The 23,747-nt window shown below is 42.3% G+C and overlaps 1 protein-coding gene and 1 long non-coding RNA gene across 2 annotated transcripts; one reads left to right on the top strand and one right to left on the bottom strand.

Annotated features, from left to right (window-relative positions):
- Positions 1-4,907: 4,907 nt before the first annotated feature.
- Positions 4,908-9,555, bottom strand: LOC109745069 (uncharacterized). The gene is made up of 7 exons (XR_002228442.2): positions 9,321-9,555; positions 8,633-8,775; positions 8,365-8,511; positions 7,642-8,278; positions 6,854-7,055; positions 5,325-5,399; positions 4,908-5,090 (listed from the first exon to the last, which is right to left on the bottom strand). It is a non-coding gene; the product is annotated as an uncharacterized lncRNA (long non-coding RNA).
- Positions 9,556-10,000: 445 nt separating this feature from the next.
- Positions 10,001-22,983, top strand: LOC109745063 (diacylglycerol kinase 1-like). The gene is made up of 13 exons (XM_020304202.4): positions 10,001-10,273; positions 11,020-11,236; positions 11,302-11,424; positions 11,516-11,644; positions 12,020-12,105; positions 12,299-12,422; positions 20,737-20,785; positions 21,021-21,103; positions 21,233-21,300; positions 21,556-21,633; positions 21,860-21,944; positions 22,030-22,146; positions 22,309-22,983. The coding sequence occupies exons 2-13, from the start codon at positions 11,021-11,023 to the stop codon at positions 22,636-22,638; spliced, it is 1,488 nt and encodes a 495-aa protein (XP_020159791.1). The 5' UTR covers positions 10,001-10,273; position 11,020; the 3' UTR covers positions 22,639-22,983.
- The last annotated feature ends 764 nt before the right edge of the window (positions 22,984-23,747 follow it).

The following is a 23,747-nucleotide window of genomic DNA, read 5'->3' as shown; positions in this document are numbered from 1 at the left end:
TGGGAGAAGGGTTTCCCCTCTGGTCCATGGTCTCCATGGCGTGGGAGGGGCGAGAGCCCCTCCGAGATTGGATCTGTCTCTCTGTCTCTCTCTGTTTCTGCGTTCCCTCTGCTGCCCGTTCACCGTTTCGTATATATATGGAGATCCGTAACTCCGATTGGACTGAAATCTTTGCCGTGAGTTTTTCCTAAAAATTAGCTTTCTTGCGGCCGAAGAAGGGCATCAACCGCCTTACGGGGGGCCCACGAGGGTCCAGGGCGCGCCCCCTACCTCGTGGCCCCCTCAGGAACCGTCTCGCGGTGATTTTACTTCCCAAAAATCATAAATATTCCAAAATAAGTCTCCGTCCGTTTTTATCCCGTTTGGACTCCGTTTGATATTGGGTTTCTGCGAAACATAAAACATGCAACAAACAGGAACTGGCACTGGGCACTGGATCAATATGTTAGTCCCAAAAATAATATAAAAAGTTGCCAAAAGTATATGAAAGTTGTAGAATATTGGCATGGAACAATAAAAAATTATAGATACGACGGAGACGTATCATCAGGTAGCCTCTCATATTTCACCCTAAAGATCTCCCTCTTCCTTTTTACCACCAAAGAAACAACGTTCTTTAGGGGTTTAGTAACATCCACTTTGATTCTGACCTTGAAGAAATTTCCTTCAAAATCCTGAGACTTGGGTTCAGCAAAGATGAACTCTCCTACGGTAGCAGCCAGGGACTTGATCAGGCCAAAGAAGAGCTCTGGAAGATCGTGGATTTGGATCCACATCTCAATTTTTTTCAGTTCTACCGACGATGGCCTGGTGATTCCATCATACGGCTCTATGACGGCTGCCTTGCCCTTGAAAGTCCAAGGTCCATCCTCCATAACTCGTTCCCAGTCACCGAGGCAGGAGAATTGCAGGGTGTATAGGTTTTCTTCAAGCGGCCGAAATTTTACCTCTTTCGCTAGATCCCAGGCGACACACATGTTACGATAGAACCAGTATTGGCTATACTGTTTGTCCGTGTTCACTCAAGCTATTGCCATCCAGCGGGCAGCCTCCTCTGGGATGTCACCATCTTCTACCACAACGTCAATTAGATCATCCTCCTTCAACCCCAGTTCCTTCATCATCGCTTCCATATCGCTCATCGCCGCATCAGATGCGGACGTCTAGCCCATCGTCGGATCTCTTGCCCGAGAGAACACAGATTCCACGGGCGGGGAGGTTCCCTAAGCCGAACCCTTCCAACCACGCTTGCCAGCCGTACAAAGACGCCGGCGATCGGTGGAGGAGAGGCGGAGGGGATCGTGATCTCCACGTCGATGCCGAGGTGCTGCCAGGAGGAGAACAAAACCCTAACTCGAGGGGACTGTCTGTTATGTCTCACTTACTGTGAGGCATCCCCTCTTCTCGTCTTTGGTGCTCAGCTAATGAGCAAGCCCAACGTTGTAGCTCCCTGTAGCAATTTCGGGAAGTATCTATTGACCGGTTTGGATCAGTTTTAGAATCTTCCATGTGTGTTTTTATTTTTTTGTCTTCTATGTATTTTTATATCGGGTTTCAATAATTTTTTGGTTTTCTTTCATTTTTTCCCTAACACATGTAGACCTTTTCAAAAACATGTTAACCATTTTTCAAGTATAAGTTAAATATTTTCCAAATACACATTGAACATTTTCTTTTGAAATATACTTGAACATTTGTCAAATCACTGAGCATTTTTTTAATACACGGTGAACATTTTGTGAACACACACCGGACATTTTCATAAATAACATTAATATTTTTTTAACCATGCAAGACATTTGTTAAGAATTAGAATTTTAATGGTGCAAAACATTGTATAAAATTTTGTGTCAATTTTTACATTTTATAAATATTCTATTAAAATGTCACGAACATATTTTCGAAATGCATGAACAATTCTTCCAATTGCCATGGGCACTTTTTGAATTGAACAAAACATTTTTTTAATTCCAATAGCACTTTTACATTTATAAAAAAATTTCTAAATTACACAAATATTTTTTTGAAATGATTTAACATTTTTTAAATGTCATAATTTTTAACATACATTTTTTTAAATTTTTGCACTGCATGAACCATTTTTAAATGCACGATGGACAGTTTTAAAATTAAATTAAAACATATTTCATTTATTTTTTAATTAAAAGTAATAAAACAAAAAATAACGAATGATGGGAACTACTGGACGTTGTCTCGCTCAAACGGCGGACGAGCACGCAAACAAAAAGGCCGGGTCGACGAGTAGATAATTGGCAGCGCTAGTGTAGGACTATCGATGCTCGCTCTATGGCGAGTGGGGGGAGGTGCACTTCTTCCAATGGCGTCGAGTCCGCGTGGGCTGGCATGATCTGAAGGGCGCGCCTTCGCAACAAGCTCAAAATCTTTGTACTGCTTCTAGTGTCGGATCGACTTAGCACCCGGAAGAACTTGCACCACGAAAATTACTCCCCCCTCAGCCCTCTATGAAAGGTGTGGCAATATCAAGGACGAGGATCACCTATTCCTCCTGTGTTCGGTGGCGGCGGTGGCCTAGCGGGTGATTGGGGCTTGCCATGTCTATTTCTTCTACCACTGCTCTACTTGCGTCTCCTCCCTCCGTCGCGGGGGTGTGGGATGCTGTGAGAAGCATTATCCTCTAGCACATTTGGAAAGCTTGCCACGGCTTGGTGTTCAACTCCAGGTGGTGCACTGTGGAGGCCTTGCTTTTATCGTGAGGTTACGGACAACAACCCATGGAACTATAGGTTCATGTTGAAATATATTGCCCCGGTCTCTCATCAGTTTAGACTTTAGGAGCAACTGGCTGGAGTATGAATTCGGTATGGTATCAGAGCCAAAAGGTCTTGAGATCAAGACTCTAGCATTGCAGTATTAAAAAAAAGATTCCACTGCCTACATCAATATCACGTCTAAGGAATAGAATAGCCTAGATGTGAGGGGGAGTATTGACATATATTTCCTGCCTCTCTCCATCAGTTCGGATTTTTGGAGCAACTGGGTGAAGCATGAATTCAATAGTTTAATAGCGATCAGGTTAAGGAAGGCACCGCGGCCTTGTGGAATTGTGTTATATCGTCTGTCTAACATGTGGCCTATCCTCCCCCTCCCTTTTTGTAGCTCTCAACTGTCCTATGTATTCGATGGCTTGCCGTGCTTTTGAGGTAATACAACAAGACAACGAGTGGTGGGGACGTGGCTCCCCCCTACGACTGGTAGAAAAACTTCAAACTTGTTCGGTAAGGTTTGGCCACGAGGTAAGAGCTAGCCACATGATTTTGATTGCAATCTAACTATCAAAGAAGCAATGGCTACCTCATAGAGGAAGCAACCATAGTCTGTAGCGTGGTGTGGCGACACACATGGGGTGGGTGCAGGAGACATGTAGGAGGAGAGGGATGGGTGCTACAACGTTGGATGTGATCCTCGACACGAGCTTGTGCTGATTGTGAGCATGAAATGTGACCCTCTACATAAGTGCCCCCCAATCCTCGCGTTGTCCCCTCGAGGGACCTGTCCATGCCTCTCTTGTGACGCCGTCGACTATTCTGTGGTGGTGACAAGGCCTCTCCCACCTCCTCCCCGCCCCTCTCCATCCCCACGTTTCACTAGTAGACTGCCCGTGCGTTGCCACGGGCATTTGAAAATTTGTATTGGTTGCATGTAAAAATTTACATACATAGAAAGATAGACAATAACAAATAAAAAAAGTAATTGGAATCTCTTCGCTTGCAATGTACTTCGATAAAAAAAATGTAATTCGACCATATACACCTGATGCGCAAAATAAAAAAAGGTGGTACACAAACATTGAACTCTTTATTCTGCAATGCATTACAAATGATAATAACACTTGAATGCCTTTTTTAGTTCTTAAAATCGATTGCCTCATGAAAGAATGTGCATTGTTATTATCCATTAATTAAAAACAAACATGAAGGATTTTTTCCTTTAAACAAATGTTTCAAGATGTTCCAACCAAAAACTTCATTGCAATACGCAATTGGCTGGCAAACTATTACATAATATGGATTTAGGCGCTTGAAACCATACAATTTACCATTTAGAAAGTACTACAGAAAAACACATCTTCTAGAACATGCTACTCCTACCTCTCTTGTGACAGGTAGACATATCAATCTTTGATAACATTTATTGTTTAAAAATTTATTGGCATTTATTTGTATTTTCGTAACAATTTTTCAATTTTATTTGAGTTATGTAACTTCATATTTTGTGTATCGGCTCAAAAGCATTTTCACATAAAACTCAAAAGGAAATGTGTGTGTTGTAATAGGAGATATGCCATAAAAGGGAAGCGATCAACTCATATTCGAACACCAACCAACTGAAGAGAAACCCTAATTAGACATACACTCAGACATTAACATCAAATATAAGGGTGAAAGGGTGAAATGACTTGCAGCATCAAATGCAAATAAAAAGGCTAAAACTTGCCAGAAAATATACTCCCTCCATTCCTAAATTCAAGTATTTTTAGAGATTCCAATACGAACTACATACATATGTATATATGTACATATTTTAGAATATAGATTCACTCATTTTGCTTCGTATGTAGTCCAGATTGGAATCTCCAAAAGACTTATATTTAGGAACGGAGGGAGTAGGTCACAACTCACAAGTTCACAACATATTTTCCTTGTCTTAGCACAAAAGTCAAATAATGCACGGTAGGACCGAGGAGAAGGTCTATAATATTAGTCTTATCGGTTGTTCGTTATTCTATTAGAGAGAGAGAGAGAGAGAGAGAGAGAGAGAGAGAGAGAATTGACACCACCAAATTGTCTCCGTATGTCTAAGCTATCTGAAAACCAATACCATATGTGAGAAGGAAATGGGGACGTCTATGGACAGCACGCAAGATCAGGCCAAAAAAACACAGTTTTCTAAAATATTACAAAGCATCCCAAAGATATTGACATTATGAATTGCTACGAACTTAAATGCTTAATACAATCAACAGAAGAGCTACCAGCATGCTTCTCCATTTTGAGCCAGTCCACCTATTGAGGACTTCTTGATTAAAACATGCAAACATTCTATATAGCCTGCAAAACAGGAGGTAAATGTCAGTAAATAATGTACAAATAATAATTTCAGTTGAGTTGAAAGGCTTAAATTGAAAACCAACAAATATATGCAGGCTTATTTCATACTGCTATTTTAATGAGCTCCAGTAACCTCCTTGTTAGCATCATAATATATCATCCAAAATCATATTAACAGTTCTGAGGCAACTATATACTACTTATGAATATAAATAATATGGCTAATAAACAAACCTTGGATTGTAACAGATCAGATAAACACTTCATGTTTCAAGGAATCGGATGGTGTGAGTATCGTCTGAAAGCTTTCTGGAGAAATAAGAATACAGAGGTGTTAAGCTCAAGGAAATAGAATGGCTCACCTTACACAAAGTCTAAGTTCACCATCATTACATGTATAAATGGGGAAAATACGGTATGAATAAGAGAAATAGCAAATAAAGATAGAGAGTTATTAAGTTCATCACACTGTTTATTTGCTTACTGTAGAAATTAGGCAACATCCCCTGAAAAAATTATTGAACCACTTGCTCATGCAATTTGCCACATTTTCTAATGTAGTGAAATTATTCCACTTAGACAACCGTAGCTGAACAGACCAACCCCAACCCCCATCCCGCTAACTCACAACCCTCAGGCTTCTCACTAAATCCAGTAACTCGTGTTCTAAATGAGCCAGTGATTGATGTCGTCATGGCAGGCCAGCAACAAGGGACAAGGGTGGCAACCGCTTTCCCATCTTAGTGCTAGTACCTCCTACTTCTATACTGGAACCACCATTCATTTTGGGCTCTACCACGACAACGCCATGCTCATGCGTTGCCTCAGAAATAGAAAGCTATGTTAAAAATTCAATAAAGTAAGCTGGTTGCAGCACAAACATTGTTAGTTGTACATATGTACATCAACAATGATAAGCATTAAGTTCCCTATTTAATAGTTCATACTATTCTGATAGGAGATTCAGAGTAGCTGGTGGTGCTGACCATGGGAGGAGGAACAGACGCCCTGAAGAAAAAGGTCAATATTTTTTAATTATGATTTCGATTTTAGTGGTATTCCCACATTCACTTGATCCAAATACCTCTAATTACTCGAGAACATTCATTTTACTGGACTAAGATACTATAAACACAGGGAAACATATATATTTAGGCACAATGATAGGATGGCCTACTATCTAACAAAGTTCAATGAGTATAGAACAAGCTTTGCATAATCAGATAGGAAGAATTTAAGTGGTATAACTGTACTTGGTAGCCTACAATAAAATCTTGTGCGAAGTGGAGAAGAGAAACTAAAGGATGAGCTAAAAGACACAGCCGCAATATAAATAGATTATTTAAGGTTAAATAAAATCTAATCAACACCATGATTCGACAACCAAGAAATCAAAGTTTGGGAGTATCATTCCCAAAAATGTTTTGCTCGCCCACATAAAAAAGACATCACAGCGAATGAGGTCGGAACCTGGATAATATAAATGTGTTCAAAAATTAGTGAAGGGTGCATCAGGATTTCATAATCTATTAACTCTATGCTCCTTTATGTTGTCAAGATTTTAGACGATGTTCTTCCTAATGTAACAACTGACTTTGTAGAAAAAAAACAATAACCCTATAAATTCAATAAATATTAGTCATGTTATTCATATACTTCTATAGGTAACAAATTTCCAAACCAACGACTGTTAAATCTGCCAAACCAAACATTGCTAAATTTTTCAGACTAAATAAGAGGTAAGGGAGATATCCCTTTTGCACCTTGTCCACATTGCTGATGACAAAGGCATCTAGGTGGTGCTGATGAGCCTGTTCTTCTCGAGCAACCCTGCAGCCACCTCACCTCAAGCACCCTGCTACCTGCACCTCCTTCTCCGCGTCAGCATGGTGCCCACAGACCCGCCCCATCCATATCCCCGGATAAGAAAATCACCACCAACATCACACCTCTAGAAGAACATTGCTGCATTTATAGGCCAATGGTCAGCTCTAGTTGCTGCTCTATTATCCTCCTCCTTGTAATTCTTCATAGACTAAAGAGCAAAAAAACATTCAGAGCAAACTATATCCAGGCAATGAATTATATATATCAAAGATTAATCTTAGCAAGAGTGTACTTATGAGCGCTAAAGATGGGCTAATGCTTGCACTGGAGACCTTATATTGCCTAGTACGAGCACAAATATAAAAGAATAAAGGCCTTAATATGTGTAATCTGCATTAGAGTAAATAATTTTCTATGCTGAGTTTCCAAATCATCTCCGTAATTGAAAACCTGGATGGCTTCAATGTTAAAAGGAATAGCCTACGACTATGAGATGCTAAGCATGCTTTTCATCTGACCGAACTTCTCTGAACCATATACTCATACTATAGCCAAAAACCATTTGCACGCGTACATGATAAATTATGACATATGTTGGCGAGGAAACGACATGAAAAGCTGCTGCCACAGACTGGGTTAAGTGGACAGACCAACAATACCAAATCTAAACGAAAATAAACTATAATATCATTAAAAAGAATCCATTGCAAGAGCTTCTACAGACCTTGAAGTACAGCAGCAGTATTCAAACACCAACATCAAGCACCTTCAGCGAGGGATCCGGATTAAAAGACCAACATCGAGCACACATATATTTGATAGCTCCACCCCGAGTAAATTGCACAGAAGTACCACAATTGGGGCATTGGAAGCAGATTGATACCAAGTTTGGTAATTTTTACGTGTCAGTACCAAGTCTGGGGCTAGACGTTACAAAAAGGTCTAAATCGCGTATAAACGTGTATTGACCGTGTATCTGACCGGCGGGGCCCGCCTGTCAGCTGCTGACGTGGCACTTTTTTTTGCAGAAACCCCCCGCACCTCCTTCGTCCTCACGCGTGGCGAGGAGGAGGCCAGGGCGGGGCGGGGGTTACGGGAGGCGAAGGAGCACGGGCTCGAGGGGCTCCTCCCCTCGATCCAGATCGGGCGCCGCCGCGGAGGGGGGAGAGGCCACGACGCGAGGAGAGGCCGCGGCGGAGAGGGAAGGCGCGAGTAGAGGCCACGACGGCATGAGCAGATGCCGCGGCGGTGCGAGCAGGGGCAGCTCCGGCGCAAGCGGGGGCCGCGGTGATGCGAGTGGGAGCTCGGGCTCGAGGGATCCTCCCCTCGATCCAGACCGGGCGCCACCGTGCGGGGGGTTTCTGCAAAAAAATGCCACGTCAGTAGCTGACAGGCGGGCCCTGCCGGTCAGATACACTGTCAATACGCGTTTATACGCGATTTAGACCTTTTTGTACCGTCTAGTCCCAGACTTGGTACTGACATGTAAAAATTACGAAACTTGGTACCAATCTGTTTCCAATGCCCCAATTGTGGTACTTTTGTGCAATTTACTCCTCCACTCCAAAAGTATGAAATTCCTCACGTTGAATACCTATAAACAAAAGGTGAAATAAGGATCTCTTTCGGACGTATCAACGAAAAGAGGAAAGGTTATGTCAGAGACAAATCGAAATCATCGAAAGTTCAGCAGATCAGTCTTTCAACAAATGTACATGCAGAGCTGTTCTCTCGGGGAGTGAACTCCGAACTCTTCTGTTGCACCGAGACGGTCTATGCAGGTGCCGCCGCCGCCGGCGACGCCCTACCAGAAAAGATCATCTTCGAGTCGCGAGTTGCCGCACCCAACCCCAAGGACCTGCAGCACAACAACACGCAACATACGTGGCGGTGAGGTGTCGTGCTTCGACGGTAGCGAGTCCCTGGCCGCGGCAGGGTGCCCCTTTGGTAGCAAGGCAGCGCCGTCGGCGGTGGGCATCCCGATCCCATCAATGAGGCACGACCAGATCGACCTCTCACGCAGCCGGCCGCCGCCCTCGTTGCCGCACACAGAGGTTGCCTCCTCACCGGATCGGGTCGGAGCGGCGTCCCGAAAGAGAAGACCCACACGGTACCTGTCCCCTTGATCTACCTCTCCTAGAGCCATCCATCTGGACGAGATGTGGCCGAGGCAGATCTGGCCGCTGCCCCGCTGACTTGCGAGACTCGATCTGGGGCATCCCCGCTTGAGGGCGGGGAAGAGGGCAGCACTGGCGGGGAAGAGAGCAGCTATGTGTGGGGGAGACGGGAGAGGGCGGCTGTGCGCGGGCGTTCGAGGGGATCGAGGTGCGTACGATGGCGGCAAATGGGGATCGAGGGGATCGCGATAGGAGAGGTAGGCGGCGTGCGAAGGCGAAGGCGTACCTCAGCAGAGGTGTCCCGGTGGCGACCCGGAGGTCCACAACGATGGCGGCGGCACCTCCTTTAGGACCTCGGCGGCGGCGCCTCCACGACCCCTCGGAGCCGGCAAAGGGATCCACGGCTAGCGCCTGGGATCTGCCAGGCGGCGGCGTTCGCGTCGCGAATAGATCGAGGGGTCGTCGCTCCTTCACCATGATTACGAGGCATCGATCGTAGGGTTTTTTTGGCACGGTTTTTTTCCGGGAGGGTTGCGAGTTAACAGAGGTGGGAGGATGACAAAAAAACCGGAGGTGGGAGGATGACAAAAAAACCAGCGAAATTAAACCGCGAAGACTATTCACCAAGTCATCCATTAGAAGTAGAGATTCTCTGGCTTCTTCCCCAACCAAGGCGATGTGTTTCAGCGCGAATTTGGCTGCTAAGCAATTGTGGGGGTCTGGCTCGTGCATTGGGCGGCACTGTTGGTGCCTTGAGCCCAGAGATCCCCGCCCGGACATGGGTCTACTAGCATCGTGCACCATCGACTTCGGCCAAGAGGGTCGGGTCATGGCCATGTCCGGCAACCTCGGCGTTGGCCCTGGTGCGCCGACCCCTGACTGGCATCCACATATATGCATTTCTTTTTTCCCCTTGTGTGTCATGTTGCATTGTAGTCTTTGTTAGGTATGCTAGGAATCACCCTATATTTGGTTTGGCTTTATTTATATTTTGACTGGACATACTTCTTTGTGTATTTTTGGAGTGAGGAACAGTGCACATGCTGGCCCAAAACGATTGAGAAAGAGCGGGTGAATCCAGAACGGGAGCGCCTCCGATCATCCCTCTTCATCGCTCCCCCACCATACCACTCGTCCTGCTCCAATTCATTCCCCTCCAAATCGGAGCATCGGATCAACCACACACGCCCTAGATCTCGGCCGCGCGGAGCCCGTACACGGCGCACCTCGGGATCTCAGGTACGCAATCAAACGGCGGACGCGGTGCGCGCTAAATTACTCTTATCTAGACATCATGATTCGAGAATTCCCTGTTTAGCGAGCACCTTGGTGATCAGAATACCTTCTGTATAGCCGTTTCGTGAATGATTTCGCGGTGATAGATGCATGCATGCATCCGTCCTCTTGAGAAAAATTGGTTATTATTTTTGTTCTTGCTGCATATTATTTTTGTCCTGTGACAAGATTATTGCATATCTTGCTGCATATTATTTATGCTTTTCCTAAGAAAAAGGGTGGAATGTCCCCCTCTTATGATTTTTTAATTATTGTATATGATATTTAGGATTATAATCTTACGTGATACTTGAAGAATTAGGAAGATGGAAGACCAAAATGCTCCAGATCTCTCACACTCATGTTTCTTATATGAATATAGATCTGCTGGATTGCTAATTCTTACATAATATTAGATCTAGTGGATTGCTAATTCTTACATAATATTGAAATTTCCTATTCTGTTGGAGGAACTAAAAAACATAAATCTCATGATTGTGGATAATTTAAGGCCTTACCTAGGTTTTTATTTCATGGTTAACTCAATTCCCCTTTTCATTATGCCCTTGGGGTTTTATTTACCCTTCTCGACGTCAATATGTTTGATTTGTTGTTTGCGTGATGCTAAATACAACAAATATCATTATACATTGACATTGTAGTTTGCTGAGTTAAACTAAATCATTAAAATGTGTGCACCTAATCTGCAGGATGGAAGAGGAGATAGAAACCCCTAGAGATCCGAAGCCATGTGGGCCTTTGGAGGAGTACCGCATTCCAGATTACGTCTTGAGACCAGATGCCCAACAAGTACTTGTTGATCATGCTCCACAGTGTCCTGTATTAGTGTTCATCAATTCTAAATCTGGCGGTCAACTTGGAAGTAGTTTGATCAAAACATACCGTGAACTTCTGAATGAAGCCCAGGTACTTATTCTGTCTTTGGATTTTGAATTTGGAATTGTTGTCAGAGCCACTGAGTTCTTTTTCAGGTTATTGATCTCTCAGAAGAGGCTCCGGATAAGGTTTTGCAGCGTTTATATGTGAATGTTGAAAGGCTCAAGATGGAAGGAGACATTCTTGCCGTTCAAATTTGGAGGACTATGAGATTAATTGTAAGTGATACCATCTTCAAGTTATATTATGCGAAGATGATGCCTTTCTTGGCTTTCCATTTCATGCTCTTGACTGAATAGATTTGGATAGGTTGCAGGTGGCGATGGTACAGCGAGTTGGTTGCTTGGGGTCGTCAGTGATCTTAAGCTTTCCCACCCACCTCCAATTGCCACCGTACCTCTGGGAACTGGAAACAACCTTCCATTTTCATTTGGATGGGTAGGTGATCAACTAGTGTGTACAGTATGTGTGTAAAACAAATTCCATTCATTTTTTATGCCTCAAGTTTGCTCCAACCATTAAAAGCCAAATCATGTTTCTTTATTCTCCATGGTTAAAGGTAGCAGAGAAGTGATGATTCAGCTGAAGTCTGTGCCAATGCATGAACTAGTACTGTGCATGGCGTGAAGCCGTTATGTTTTAATGTTTTATTTGGTTTAAACTTTAAACTGCGGTACATGTAGAAGTTCTTTAATGTCTGTTGGTTTCTTGCAGCTTGGATGCCAATGCTATTGGCTGACAAATTTAGCTCTTTCTTTCACACTTCCTATATGTAGGGAAGTATTATTATTCATCCTGAATTCTACATCGCAGGGAAAGAAGAATCCTTCTACAGACCAAGAGGCTGTAAAATTATTCCTTGGGCTTGTGAAGCATGCAAAAGAGATTAAAATTGATAGGTGCCACCTTAATATTTTCTTATTCAATTTATTTGATGCATGTAAGGCTTGCTCGAAAGATTTAAAAAATGGTTACCTTGTCAACATTAACAACAATGTATATGCTTCGGTGCTAATTTTATCTCCTCATGCTTCATATATGTATTTCATGCATGCGCAAGGTACTAATCTGAAGCCCACTTTAATGTTTCAGCTGGCATCTAATTTTGAGGATGCGAGCTCCAAAAGAAGGTCCGTGTGAACCCATTGCTCCTTTAGAGTTGCCTCATTCACTTCATGCGTTCCACCGTGTCTCAAGTGGTGACTCCCACGATGTGGTAAGCATGTATTTATGCAAGTAATGGCGTCACACGTTTGGGCGTGGGTCAAGTAATTATGTCACACGATTGATGAACATTCTTGTGATTTAGCACACTTTTGGTCTAAAACCACAGTGAAAATAAAGTTATCTCACCATCACTTCATGTAATTCAAGGATCGTTGCCCAACACGGAAGGAAACATATGCAATACCATATATGAAGGGAACAACCCACACAACACCCGGAGACAACATCTCTTCACTTCAAGAGAATCTCTGAACTGTAGGAGCAATATTAACACACCGAGACAGCATCTCTTCACTGCAAGAGAATCTCTATATCTGAACTGTAGTAGCAATATAGACACACCAAGACACCAAATTTTTACGTGGAAAACACCCAAGTTGGGGTATAAACCTAGGCCCAGTCCTGAGATTTTGGGTGCCCGGGGCCAAACTAGAACAGGGGCCCTTTAATATAAACATCAAAATAATCAATATATGCCTATATACAATTTTATCAATAAACATTTAAAATGCATCGAAAACAATATCCATGTTAAGTAATTTATAAATGTTATCAAGAGACATACTTGATCTAAATTCTAGTGGTCACAGTGATTGGTGAGCGCGGTGTAGTTTCCTCCTGGCGACTCGGCCTCTCGATGTGGCCACGCGGAGGCGATGATGGGGGCATCATCAGCCAAGACGCACGAGAGATCAAAGCATTGGTCATAGAAGATCAAGCGTTTGCCGCTAGAGGTAGCACATGATATCAAGCCAAATTGCGGCTACCATCTTATGAGCCAAATTACACTTGCGATGTTGCAATTTGGTATGGTAAAACCGATAGCAAAGAAATTTCTATGAATTAAAATGCAAAATCAGCAAGATAAGAAATAGAATGGGCCTATATGAACATATGAAGGTCAAAATTTAATATATAAAATATGCATCACTAAATAAAGTTAATACAACAGTGAGCCGACAATTTATAACATGGAATCAATTTGAAAAATATATATGAATAAATATTGATTCAAAGTAGGGAGGACAAGAGTACCGAGAGTGTCGTCCCTGTTCGCTATTCCCTAGTATCGATTTTTAGGATCAATTAATAGTTTTTTTAGACAATGATCAATTGATAGCATTTTTTAAAGGGAAGGATCAATTGATACCTAATTCCATCTTCTAGAAAGGAATGGCTTTACTGAACTAGTGTGCCATCTGCCCCAGCCTGACCCATCACCATCTTTTTTTTGAGGAGTGACCCACCACCATCTTATTCTTTTTGGAACTGACCCACGACCATAGTAAAGTAAGAAAAAGGCCCAAGGCCCAGTCTACTCATGGGAAGAAATAACATTTCAGTCTTCTCCGTGGAGATGCTGAATAGCTTCTCGACCTTCAATGGCGCCTCCAGGAGTGGTTGCCGATTGTAGTACAGGTGCTCACACATAATAAACCATAGTACGAAGCCATCCAAATCTTCTTTCTTTATTATCATAGATGAGATATAACAAGTTCTTCTCTAGGTAGCACTATAGACTCTCATACATCAAGATTTCTATATCTTGGATGACAACAAGATTTGTGGTTGCAAGAGCTAGTGGTTGGAACAATCTCACCAAACATGGTGGAACCACAGCTTGAAGGAGACAAGATGGTGGATCTGAACTTCAAAACTTTAGAGTGAGACCCCTTCGCTCGATGGCAAGTTTTTTCCTTCAATTTTCCTCTCCCTCCCTTTATCTGTTGATTTTCTCTTCTCTTCTCCAATGGAGGCTAACGTGATATTTGTCACTTGTTGTTGGTTGTTGGATGGGAGGCCCCTTTCCCTTGTGCAAAGTCAAATGTCTTTAGGTCATTAACCCTAATCGGTAGTGGGCACTTGCACAACTTTGGCCTGCGTAAAGGCTTCAAAGGTTCATCTCCTCACAACCCACATGAGGACATGTCAACAAATCCCCCCTCTGACCCATGAGGTGGGCTCGTCATGCCCTTTATCTTGCAACATGCTTGTAGCTTCTCGCTTGGCAATATCCTAGTCATCATATCCGAACCATTCTTATTGGTAAGGATCTTTCAAGTTGTAGCAACTTGGAATTCATGATATCTCAAATCCAATTATACAAGAGTGATAGCTTGAATTCTTGGCAAGGTGAATAACACTTTGACTGTTGCAAACACATCATACTTCTCTTGCTTCATGCTTATCTCCCGCAAAAAGTTCTTTATCCACAACATTTCCTTGCATGCATCAGCCAAAACTATGTACTCAACTTCTACGGTCGACGTCAAAACACATTTTTGCAATCTTGATTTTCATGACACTGCCCCCTGCATAAGTCACCAGGTATCGTGAGGTTGACTTCCTATGGTCAATGTCACCATCATAATCTGCATGTGTATAGCAATGCAATACATGATCACCACTTTCAAATCATAAACATGATTTTGAAGTTCACTTGAGATACCTAGAACATTTCATTGCATTCCAACAGGATTAGCCTGAATTTTTCATGAACTGATTAACAACTCCAAATGCATAGGCGATATCAGGCCTAGTGCACACCACACCATGGCATACATCAAACTGCCCAAAACACATTGGTATGGTACTAAACTTATTTCTTCTTTCTCCTTCTTCCTTGTAAGACATTGTTTAGCAGCCAGTTGGTGATGACCTGCAAACGGAGAGTTAGAAGATGTTGCATCTTGTTGAAAATTTTAAGTACCTTCTCAATGTATCTTTCCAGTGGGAGCCAAAACAACTTGTTTGATCTATCACGGGAGATTTTCATGTCAAGCATTTGCTTAGCTGGTCCCAAATCCTTCATGACAAATGATTTACTCAATGACTTCTTGAGGAGAGCAATCATCTTTGTACCATTCCAAACAATCAACATATCATCAAAATAAAGCAAGAGAATAATGAAATCACCCTCGGCATACCTCTTCATAAGGACACAATGATCGGGTTGTGCTTTATGTAACCAAGCCCAGTCATAATAGAATCAAACTTCTTGTACCACTGCCGAGGAGCTTGCTTCAAACCATACAAACTATTTTCAATTTGCAAACTAAGTGCTCCTTGCCTAAAACCATGAATTCCTTTAGGTTCTCCATATATATCTCCTCCTCTAGATCATCATGTAGGAATGCTTTCTTCACATCAAGTTGCTCAATTTCCTATCTGTGGTGACCACCGGAGCATTGTAATCAATACCCATTTTCTGTTTAAAACCTTCCAGGATCAATCTAGCCTTGTACCTTGGATGTGAGGTGTCTTTCCCTTCAGCAAACTCACCAACTCAAAGGTGCCATTCTCATACAGGGATTTCATATCATCCTTCATGGCTTCCAACTATTCATTCTTATACTCACCAGGCATTGCCTTCTCATAGCATGAGGACTCACGTGCATCACTCAACACATATTGATGTGGTGGATACTTGATGGAAGGTAATATACCTCTTTTGCTTCTTTGTTGTTGCACCTGCGTTGAATCAGGTGGACCATCATTGGCATCATCATTATAAGGCTTCTCTAGTTTCCTAATATTTTCAATTGTTTCATCTTCGACAAACAACACATTTGGCTTCTCACAATCTTCCTATTGGTTGGATCACACAATCTATGACCAAACTCTTCATTTGGTCGGCTGAGTTAGATGCACTGCTTTGTCTTGCTATCAACCTTCGACCCCTCGTCCATTGGAACATGCACTGCAGCCAAAAACCTTCAAGTTCTTGTATGGCACCTCTTTCCCTGACCAAACTCTCTGAGTAATATCACGTGCAACATGAAGTGAGGGAGATAGATAGAACATACACATTGTTCATTAATGCTTCAACCTGAATGGATTAGGTAAATTAGCATGAGAGAGTATTGTTGTGACCATCTCTTTGATTGACCTGTTCATTATCTCTGCAAGTCCATTGAGCTAAGGTGTCTTTGGTGAACTCTTCTCTAGCCTGATGCCATACTACTCTTCTCTAGCCTGATGCCATACTTTCTGCGATGCCTCTCAAAAGGACCTTCATATTCACCACCATTGTATTATCTCACACACTTCTTTTAACTTTCACATGGAACACCTTGAAGGCTTCGAGCAAATGATGCTTGTTTTCCATCACATATACAAAAACTTTTCTGGAATGGTCATCAATGGAAGTCACAAATTATAATGCTCCATGAAGGGATTATTTCAGTCATAGAGCAAACATGAGTGTGCATAATATCAAGAGCATTATCCGCATAGTTTGGCGGGAGTTTACAAAATGTAACCCTTGTTGAGGCACGCGGAACGCTATGCTAGCACAAAATAAAAATTTCTACCGCGCAACCAAGATCATAGTGCTGGGGATAGATCACGGATCAGGTTTTACTATTAGACACACAGTCATGGTAGTGAAAGTACAATTGGTGGTGCGTGTGTCTGATCAACCTAGTCACCTCCTCGTGTAGCCGATCTCTCGTGAATAGTTCCTCCCAGATCCCTTGAATAACTCCTTGCCGTTCCCGTGAACGGTTCATCCAAGCACCACATATGTGATGCCTCCAAGATATCCACATATACGAGGAGTAGCGTCGGGCGGCTACCGCTCGGTCCGGTCACGTGACATATGGGCGTGGGAAGTGGCGGCAGCGGTGGCTGTGGTGGGAGAGAAAAGATCAACCCTAAAAGGTGTTCCCACTCCCCTTTATATAGATCCCGACGTGGGCTGAACACTTGAAGCCACACCCAATTTCCACTCAGATCCAATCCGAATGGCTCCCGCCCCTTAAGTGTGCGGCCCTATAGGTTCACCTACACATGGACACCACCCGAGTCGATAGTTGGTAGTGGCTCCTACCAGAACATGCCAACTCCCATGTGTGCATAAAGTTGGTTCATGAACCTCGACAATATGTCATATGCAACATTCCTTTTGCCTCACAATATATGTTGTTGAGCAGAGCTCAAGGCGAGTACTTGTCACCCTTGTGGTAGCTCGACCTCTCCTCGAAACCGTGATACAGATTCCTGAACCGGGTTAACACTTAACCCAAGTCACATGGCCATGCTTTCTGAATCTGATCAACTGAGAGGCCCTGGAGAATATCTCTCCATATCGGAGGGGTAAATCCCATCTTGGTCAACCATGTCTCGTTGCATATCTCATGACTCACCCAAAAGCTACCTTTATAACTACTTAGTTGCGGAGTAGCGTTTGATAGACCCTAAGTGAGTCGATCCTCATCCTGAGAACATGTGAGGTCCTCAAGTCAAATTATGCTAATGTATGGCCATGCAAACTAAAGCCCAAATAGTAGCCCATCCACCCATTCTAACCATCAGTTTAGAGGCAGGAGGCCTACAAGTTTGATATTTCTTTAAGTCTGTGTGTTTATCTGATCCAAAATCTATCTCCCAATTCGCTAATCGCTAGGGTTTCTTGCCGCCGCTCAATGGCTCGCTGCACCCCCAATCCCGCTCGCCAACAGCCAGGCGCTGCTCCCGTTCGCCGGTGCCGCCGACGCTAGGAGACTACTAAGGCAAAGATGCAAGTTGCTTCCATGTAATTAACCGCTTTGTTTATTCAGCCATCTAGCCATGTCATTGATTCCATCGAGTATACAAGCATGATCTAAGGCTTGAAAGGTACGCTGGCGTACACTATACTAGTACCTGGTTCAGTCTGTTTTATGGATTACTACCTAGCAGCCTATTAGTCAAGCATGTAAGACGATATGTTAATTTTTACCGATAAGAAGTTTCTTTAAAAACCCAATAAACATTGCTGCTTATTGATATCCTTCTATTTTATAATTAAATTTATTAGTTGTATGTTTGATCTATCTTTGGTACAATATTTTACGAGCTAAGCTTTAGATTCTATTTGTAAAAATAATTGTTTAAGGAAGTCGTTTATAACTCGTCACGGGCTGTGAAAATTTAAATTTCCGACTCGCCCCCCTATGTCTAATTCCTGGCTCCGCCCCTGATCTCACTGCGACTCGTAGTGGGTCTCATTGCGTCTCATAGTGGGTTTGTCTGCTCGGTGATCTCCATCCCCGAGTCCATACTATCGGGTTGGCATCTCTATGCCCATGACTTGTGAAACATAGTCATCAACCGAATCGTATACTAGTCAAAGGGTGTGTGTCCGCATAACCTTATCGACTATGGACCATTAAAAAAAAATCAGATAATATATAGTCTCACAAACAAGTCACATATTTATTGATACATATCAGTGATGTTGTTCAAGGAAAATACAAATAACTCATGAATACATAAGTAAATAATCATCATTAGATTGCCTTTAGGGCATGTCTCCAACAACCCTATGTTGATACAATCAAACTTGCCCACAGATAATAGATTCTACTTTATATCCGGAACATGTCTCACGTCATCGAGCACCAACCTGCAACCTGTGTTGACGAATGGTGGACGAACCACTATTCCCATCCTCACTTGGCTAGTAATGCCACTAGTGTAGGATTTGAATTACTCTTTGTGTGATGTAATGTGAAAGGCCGCACCTGAATCCACAACTCATTGCATCATCACGGACAACATTATAAAATTCTTCATCTTCAATAACTAAATAGTCCTTATCTTGTGCAATCATGGTCGAGTTATTCTTAGCTTTTTGCTCGATTTTGTTTGCATGTTTACCCTCTGCAAGCTCTTTTTTGTATTTCTTGCAACCACTCTTGTGTTCCCAGATTACCCCAATGAAAGGAAGTAAACTCTTTTCTCTATCTTGACTTTGATCTCCCTGGATTAACCCATGCCTTGCTGAAATCGTGCATGACTGCGTTCACGGTTCTCCTTATTCCCATGGGTTTTAGCCAAATACACATCAGCAGAAGAGGCGTCATTCTCACCCTTTTCCTTCTTTTTGTCTTCTTCATTCAACATACTATTCTTCACCATTTCCAATACCAGCTTACCATCCGGAGCTGAATTGCCAAGTGACATGATGAGGGTGTTCCAACTATCAGGCATGGAACTCAGCAACAATAATGATTGCGCCTCGTCCTCAAAGTTGATCTTCATGGTCGAGAGTTGATTTATATGGCATTGGAAGACATTCAAGTGCTCAATCACACTGCTGCCATCTCGGCACTCAATCTTTGCAAGTATTTTGACTACCGGGGCCACCATGGATTCTTCTTCTCATACATGGATTCCAACTTCTGCCACATCACATACCTGTTTGTTTGATTTACAACATGGTGGAATATATTACGATTGATGTACAAACGAATCATATATACCACTTTTCGGTTCAACACTCTCCATTCTTCTTCCATGACACTGGTAGGTATATTATCTTTCACAACTGGCTCATATAAATCCTTCCAGCAAAGGATGTCTTACATCATGGGCTTCCAGCAAAGGATGTCTTACATCATGGGCTTCCATGGACATTGTGAGCAGCAACTCCAACAACAACCAAGCAACCGGGATAAGCAAACCTCCTGGGAAACCTATCTCTGATAGCACTTTGTTGTGAATTAGCATACTTATGGTTTAAAACTGCAGCGGAAACAAAATAATCTTGCACCACTTAATGTACTAACTCAAGGGTCGTTGCTCAGCACGGAAGGAAACATATGCAACAACCTATATGGAGGAAGCAACCCACACAACAAATAATCATTGTCCAAGTCAAGAGAACCTCTGAACTGCAATAGCAATATCAACACACCGAGACACCAGATATTTACACAGAAAACCCCAAGTTGGGGTAAAAATCACGAGCCGAAGCCACCCTAATCTTCTAGGCTCTCTCGAGATTTCTCTATCTTGGATGACAATAAGATTTGTGGCTGCAAGAGCTAGGGATTGGAAGAATCTAACCAACATATTGGAACGACAGCTTGAAGAATAAAAACCTTTGGGGATGAGATACCTTTGCTCGATGGCAAGCTTATTTCTTTAATCTTCCTCTCCTTCCTTTATCTCTTGGCTTTCTCTTCTCTTCTCCAATGGGGGCTAACCTGAAATTTGTTGCTTGTGTTGGTGGCTTCTGTATGGGAGGCTAGACATCCTGCTTTCCCCTTGTTCAAAGTCTAAAAATGTCCTTAGGTCACAACACTAATTGGTAGTGGGCTCTTGCAAAACTTTGGACTGACTAGAGTCTTCAAATGGTCATCTCCTCACATCTCACATAAGGAGGATCCCAACACGCATGTCGAGAAAAAATATATCTTTGTGCAAGTATTTCTTATGGTATTATGTTTCTTGATAAATATGTTCCATCAAAGTAAGACAACTTGTTACCAAATCTAATTCAAAGTTTCCATGTTTGTTTTTCCTTGTTTCTCCAGGAAGGTTACCACACATTCCGCGGAGGATTTTGGAATTACTTTAGTATGGGTAAGGGTTTCTCTATGTATCTACCTAATTTATTGCCAACATGAACCACATACCGTACGCTTTCTACTTGTTTAACTGTTTATGAATGAACTTTATGTATGTACCCTACAGTGTCTAGCTGTTTAATTCCATAGCAGATTAAAAATCTCAAGTTCCTTTCATGAACCCTCAAGCATATATTGCTGTGAAAAACCTGGGTTGTCAGACATGATGATCATGTTTTTGCATGTTGCAGGGATGGATGCAGAAATATCTTATGCATTTCATACTGAAAGGAAGAGAAATCCAGATAAATTCAAAAATCAGCTGACAAATCAGGTTTCTTTTTTTGTATTCTTCAGGAGACAATCTCCTTACCATCCCGTGTTGTCGATTAGACAAATGACCAGATAGTGCTTTTCAAGTTATGCCGAGCCTTGTGAATTGTTAATGCAATCATCTATACAGGGACAATATGCTAAGCTTGGACTTAAACAAGGATGGTTTTGCGCTTCTCTAAGTCATCCGTCTTCGAGGTAGTTTGTTGATTGGATCCAACCCCTAATTTTATATGAAAAACAGAACACAGAACTCCAAGAGCCCTGCCAATAAAGTGCAAGGGGAGTGTACTTTACAAGCCACATTTCAAGGCTAATTTATTTATTTGTAATTCAGATCAAGTCTTCAGCTTATTTCTTGACTATTTTAGGTTACAAAAGGTTATACATTACATATTTGTGAAGTTGGTATCTTCATCTCCTTTGTTGATAAGCTGGAATGCTTTGTTCCAGGAATATTCCTCACTTTGCAAAGGTGAAGGTCATGAAAAAGCCTGGTGGCCACTGGGAAGAACTACAAATTCATCACAGGTGAACTTTGATGTCTTCCAGTTCACTACAGTGCATTTTATTCTATTCTTGTATACTGTAATTTAAGCATACATGCTTACAAATATGATGGAATTTTTTGGTCACTCTGTTCTTCTGTTCTGTCTTACAACATACTCTTTGTGGTCTACTTATATCATGACATCATTTCTGTAACATTCTTGGGTAGTAGATGGAGTTGTAATCTGTGCTACTTTATCTCTTGCAGCATTCGATCAATCGTCTGTGTGAACCTACCTAGTTTTTCCGGAGGTTTGAATCCATGGGGCGATCCTGGCGCAAGGAGAATAAATGTGAGTTCCCATGCGCCATGCCCCATCAATTTTTGTTTGAGCTGCATGTTGATATGATTCATATGTTTTCCGTGGCAATGTGCAGACGGAGTTCACACTGCCTTACGTCGATGATGGCCTTATTGAGGTTGTCGGGTTCCGCGATGCTTGGCACGGGCTGGTTCTGTTGGCTCCTAATGGGCACGGCCATCGCCTTGCACAGGTATGAAGTGTTTCTTTCGTCCCTCCCGTCCTGTTGGCATCTCACAACTGAATATTGGACAAGATTGCTTGCTACAGTGCATTAATGTGTTTTTGCAACTTCCTGCATCAAAACTCTCTTCTTCCCACCCTGCAATCTCATGCTGGCATCTTGCAAAACCAGGCCCACAGGATCCGCTTCGAGTTCCACAAAGGCGTGGTGGACCACACCTTCATGAGGGTCGACGGGGAACCTTGGAAGCAGCCCCTCCCAAAGGACGATGACACTATTGTCATTGAGATCTCACACCAAGGCCAGGTGACCATGCTAGCAAACGAACCCTGCAAGTCAATGAGCCTCAGTGACCCGTTGTCGTCACACGGCCACAACGACCACAGTGACGAACACAAGAACGACGTGGATGACGAGGAGTGGGAGGATGGCAGGAGGAAGTTTGGGGCTGCGGAGACCTTCAAGCTCCCTGATGAGATCGACATTGCTCATCTCAGCTGAGCTGCATATCCATTCTTATGACAAAGATCATATCTTGCCGGTTCACAATATTTGTCCAGTAAAGTGATATCACTATATGCAAATAGCTTCATGCAAAACCCTGTATAGCTGGAGTTTAGTGAACCAAGCGCGGAGCAGCTATTTTTATTTGTTAATGCAACTTTGTATAGATTCAGAATCTTGATAGAAACGTGCAACTTATTCCTTACAGAATTGTACTCCTGTTTTCTATAGGTCCGTTGCCTCGTTATTAATTTATAGAGGGCAGATGTTGGAGTGAGGCTTTTTCAAAAATATTTTTAAGTTCCATTTTTTAAAACAAATACACAATTACTTCTAGATGTATACTGTATGTGTGTAAATTTTCATAATGAAGTATTTTCTTTGTGAGTTGTATAAAAAATCAGGTACTTTTATAGTGAATAGTACATCGAAACTGCCAAATGGAGGCCTAGCTCCATGGAGGCCTTAATTTGATAGCTTCAAAATTCTAACTTTTTAGTTTTTCTGAAAAAATTACACATATACCTAGAGACATAATGTACATGTGTAAATTTTCAGGTCAAAATATGTTAAAATGAGAGGTACACAAAAAACATAAATCTAAAGCTTTTTAGCATAGTATTGTTCACCCTCAAAGTCCATGAAAGTTTTTTGTGCAGCTCGCAATTCAAGGTGTCTCATCCTGATATTTTATACACATCGCATTACATCCCTGTATCAATATGTATTTTTTAGAATATTTGAAACTAAAAAGATTGAATTTTGAAATTTTTGAAATTAAGGCCTTCGTGGAGCTCGGTGTCCAAAATATCCTACTCTCGAAATACATAGTTTGTTACCTTTGTGGAGGTCGCATAAGAATATATTTGTGTATTATTTTTCAGAAAGTCTTGCAACAATGCAGCTGAACATTAGGACAAGAGAAAGACCTTATGATCCATATTGTGCAAGAAGTAGTTGTTGCCATACAATTAGGATGCACATGAAGCTAAATATGAACGAGAGCTCTCCTATGGACTAATGGGAGTGCATCTAACTTGCCTGCTCATGAAGATCTAGAGCTCATTTGAGGAGGCTCATCATTGGAGTATACAAGTCAAGTTCTA

The sequence above is a fragment of the Aegilops tauschii genome, chromosome 7 (assembly GCF_002575655.3).
Source record: "Aegilops tauschii subsp. strangulata cultivar AL8/78 chromosome 7, Aet v6.0, whole genome shotgun sequence".
NCBI lineage: Eukaryota > Viridiplantae > Streptophyta > Magnoliopsida > Poales > Poaceae > Aegilops > Aegilops tauschii.
The sequence above is the reverse complement of the archived record's forward strand: the minus strand, read 5'-3'. Positions and strand labels throughout refer to the sequence as shown.